At 32.6% G+C, this 1,450-nt stretch overlaps 1 protein-coding gene across 1 annotated transcript; it reads right to left on the bottom strand.

The window, feature by feature from the left end:
- Positions 1-780: 780 nt before the first annotated feature.
- Positions 781-1,245, bottom strand: LOC139869228 (uncharacterized). The gene has a single exon (XM_071857546.1). It carries the CDS (start codon positions 1,243-1,245, stop codon positions 781-783), a length of 465 nt encoding a protein of 154 aa, XP_071713647.1.
- Between the last annotated feature and the right edge of the window lie 205 nt (positions 1,246-1,450).

Below are 1,450 nucleotides of genomic sequence, written 5' to 3' on the forward strand. Positions count from 1 at the left end.
CTTTTCCATGATATACACCTGCAAAAAAAGAAAAAAAATAGAAAAATACGAAAATAAAAAACTGAAAAACAAAAATAATACGGAGTAAAAGAAAGAAAACGAAAAAGAAAATGAAAACGAAGCAATTAACCAGCGTTACCTGGCTAACGGTGAGACCCAACGCCGGCATTTAACGGCGGCGCGGTGTCGGGGATCCCACCGTCCCCACCGTTAAATCTCTTTAACGGCGAAAAAAGACATCGACTCCTAGCGCTCTAATGATTAGATTTTGCGGGTTGAAACAACTACTCCGTACAAGTTTATAGTTATGTTTGGGATATGCTTAATCAAAATGACATATCCAGATACAAAATTTTATATTAAAAAAAAAAAAAACAATTTGGACGGAAATATTTGTCCCCAACTTTGTAATTGACTAACTAATACACTATATTTTCAATTGTCATTTGACATTCCAACCATTTTGGTCTTACGCTAAACAAAATTCTTTTTCTTTCACATCAAAAACAATATTTTATTAAAGATAATATAATTTTAATTTAATTCATAACAAAATACCATTATTATTTTCGATATTTTAATTTGAAAAAAGGTTTAAATTAAATTTAATCTTGAATCACTATGACGAATTCGTATTATGTCCTTAATACTTACAATAAGAGGCAGAGCCAGGATTTTAGATCGTTGGTGTCAAATAATAATATTAAAATATATTAATTACAAAAATTTAATTAGTAAAGGATAATTAACTACAGACATAAAAAAACAAATTATCCTCGATCACAATTGCCCCCTACGGTATTTCATTCGTTGAAAACGATCCATGATTGCTTCATCTGTTACACGAGCGAGTGCTTCTCTTTCTATGGCACCAATTAGACAACCGTTCAAAAATTCATCATTCATCCGGCTACGCAAATCTGACTTTACAAGTTTCATTGTCGAAAAACACCTCTCGACTGTTGCGGTTGCAACAGGCAAAACCAAAGCAAGTTTTAATAACCGGTAAACATAACGATATGAAAGATGTTTTTCGGTTTCAACCATCAATCTAGAAAGTTCGGCAATCCCTTTTAAGTTAGCAAATCTTGGATCTCGATGTACAACATCATAATAGATGCCAAGTTCATGCTTAAGAAGATTTCTTTCCGCTTGATTAAAATCCACATGATACATCTCACTTAACCTCATTAACTTAGACGCATCAAACATACAAAATGAATTACGCGGACTTAAAGCATCCATATTAGTAAGCAGTTCGGTGCTTACCTCACTAAAGCGATCACCAAGTTCTTAAATTATCATATCCAAAACCGCATTAAAAATGTCATACTTGAAGAAATGTTTATTGGTAATATTCGACTTTTCGATTTCTTGAAACAACATATACTTCATCCATGTTCAACCTTTTAAGATCGTGACGTTGACAAAATGAATATACATCCTCCAA

The sequence above is a fragment of the Rutidosis leptorrhynchoides genome, chromosome 9 (genome assembly GCF_046630445.1).
Source record: "Rutidosis leptorrhynchoides isolate AG116_Rl617_1_P2 chromosome 9, CSIRO_AGI_Rlap_v1, whole genome shotgun sequence".
Classification (NCBI taxonomy): domain Eukaryota; kingdom Viridiplantae; phylum Streptophyta; class Magnoliopsida; order Asterales; family Asteraceae; genus Rutidosis; species Rutidosis leptorrhynchoides.